Source organism: Capsicum annuum, chromosome 9, assembly GCF_002878395.1.
Source record: "Capsicum annuum cultivar UCD-10X-F1 chromosome 9, UCD10Xv1.1, whole genome shotgun sequence".
Taxonomy (NCBI): domain Eukaryota; kingdom Viridiplantae; phylum Streptophyta; class Magnoliopsida; order Solanales; family Solanaceae; genus Capsicum; species Capsicum annuum.
In genome coordinates this window covers 203,166,137-203,168,502 of record NC_061119.1, presented here as the reverse complement: position 1 = coordinate 203,168,502, position 2,366 = coordinate 203,166,137, and the positions used below count along the sequence as shown (strand labels likewise).

Below are 2,366 nucleotides of genomic sequence, written 5' to 3'. Positions count from 1 at the left end.
AAACAATGATGGAATTTGATTTCTCGGAGAAGAAGCTTTGAATTCTAGGGTTTTGCTTGAGAGAAAATTGATGAATAGTGAACACAATAGGCTTAGAATGGATTTAATTTCATGTTTTGGACGGATTGGGGCCTTGAGAATTGACCAAAATACCCCTTTTAAACTTTAAATCAGAATTGAGAAAGGAAACTAAAATCTCGATTTAATAGGCCACCGTGACGCGCCACTATCACGGTAGCTCACTGAAAAATGACGAGTGGGAACTGGAAGATCTCCGCGATGCGGAGCTATCACGGTGCGCCTTTGGAATGCCATTTTAGTCATCGACACGATGCGCCACTATTGTATTGGACTACTGAAAATTGACAAATAGGAAATTGGACCTCTCCGCAACGCGGTACAATCGTAGAGGTCCATTGGAATTGACAATTGTGTATTTTACCTTCACCACAATGCGGTGATTGCCCAGGTGGTACACTGCCTTACTAAAATTGTCATAGCTTCTCAAATCTCAACTAAGTATCGAATTTGGGCGAAATTGATATCGATGGAAAGCTTATTCGATTTCCCACACAATGAAAGGTTTAAATCTGGAAAATTTCACATGCATACAAAATGTATTCATCTTTGAAGCAAATCTTTGATGTTCTAGGGACGAATTTAAGTTAGAAAAAGTATGGGGTATTACAGTGAGTCTCTTTATCTTCATAAGGTAAGGATTAAGTTACATACGAACTATCCTCCCCATTCCATAGCTAATTGGATCATCTATAACACCTTAAAAATTCTTGTATTCATTCTTGTGTATCACTAAAGCATCACTATTCGTTCTCTCTATCTCCCCTCTTTCAGGAGATTCCGATCTTCCAGTACCTTCATCACCTTCATGCATAAAGTCTATACAAATTATAAGCACTAAGATAACAAGTATAAAATTCAAAAGATACTAAGGTATGTAATTAAATCCAAAGTCACTATTATACAACTATGAATAAAAATATAAATTTAATATAATCTTATTGAGTTAGCGGTTTACCTATTAACTAAAATCTTGAAATTGAAAACCGAATCGAGTGCCCAATTAAAAAATTTATAAAATCTGTTTAAACCATTAACCTAATAACCCGATATCGATAAACCAATAACAATTTTTTAGATTCAATTTATCGATTGAACCGGTTTTTGAACACCCCTAAATTGCTAAAACTTCGTTCGAATATGATAATTTGATATCTCACTTTGTGTGTGTAAAAATTGACTAAATCAGCAAAGAGTAATAATATATTTCCACCAAAAACACAAATGGAAGTACAATAAAATTTCAAGCTTGAACCTATAAAATTTAAATTATAAATCAACATTTATATGAGGAACTACTACCAAAAACATGTATGAAAGAACAATTTTGGCTACCTATATCAAAATTTTATTACAGAAATACCAGCACAATATATGGATGTAGCATCACTCTAATAAAATTAAAAAGAAAAAAGAAACAAATGACATATCAATAATATAAAAACCTTTCTAGAACTTTCACCAATATGCCTATTAGTGATAACATAGAATGTTTCATCTATGATATGGATTTTTTTCAAACTCCATAGCCCAAAAGACTAACATCCCAACGAGGACGAAGCTCCATTTTCCAATTGATTCAAACGATTCTGCAAATTAAAACGAGTGACATTTAACCAAGCTTCAAACTTGGTTAATTCCTCTGCATTGAGCTGCTCGATTGACTCCCACAGTCCTTTCTGCCTAGTTTCCATCACTTTGTCATACATATTTTTGTTAGCAATTGCAATGTCTTCCCTGAGATCTAATTCATCAAGTTCGCTTTGGAGTTCTTTCACTCTATTTCGAGCCTGAGCCGCGACTATTTGAGTACTTTCACTTAATTTCAAATTAAGATTCTGAAAACGAGAAACGATCGCTTCAACTGTAGGGTGAAAAAAAGCAAAAGGATTACCAGTTAGAAATAAAAACGTCACTCCAATATCAACATCGCATTCCATAACGAGTTCGCTAGCCTTTTTGTACAAATCCGAGCGACGCTTTGAGAAGCTAACATATCGTTCTTCTTGCTTTTCTTTTTTTCTCAGTGGCATCTTTTGACGACCTTTACCCTTCTTATTCTCCATGGCTAAATTTAGAAGGAAAAAAATATTATGAATGAAATATTTTATGGGAAATGATACTTACAAGGGAGGTGCCACAACTATTTATATACACCAAGAATTTGACCATATTAAATTTCTTTCCAAATATTATAATGGAAATTAATATCAGTTTTATGCTTAAAATATGTTTTGCATGTCAACCAAATCAATAAAATTGAAAATTTTAAGTTAAATTTGTAGATA

The 2,366-nt window shown here is 33.3% G+C and overlaps 1 protein-coding gene across 1 annotated transcript; it reads right to left on the bottom strand.

Moving 5' to 3' along the window:
- Positions 1-778: 778 nt before the first annotated feature.
- On the bottom strand, positions 779-2,144 carry LOC107841198 (agamous-like MADS-box protein AGL29). Its single transcript, XM_016685185.2, has 2 exons — positions 1,622-2,144; positions 779-897 (listed from the first exon to the last, which is right to left on the bottom strand). The coding sequence occupies exons 1-2, from the start codon at positions 2,142-2,144 to the stop codon at positions 779-781; spliced, it is 642 nt and encodes a 213-aa protein (XP_016540671.1).
- Between the last annotated feature and the right edge of the window lie 222 nt (positions 2,145-2,366).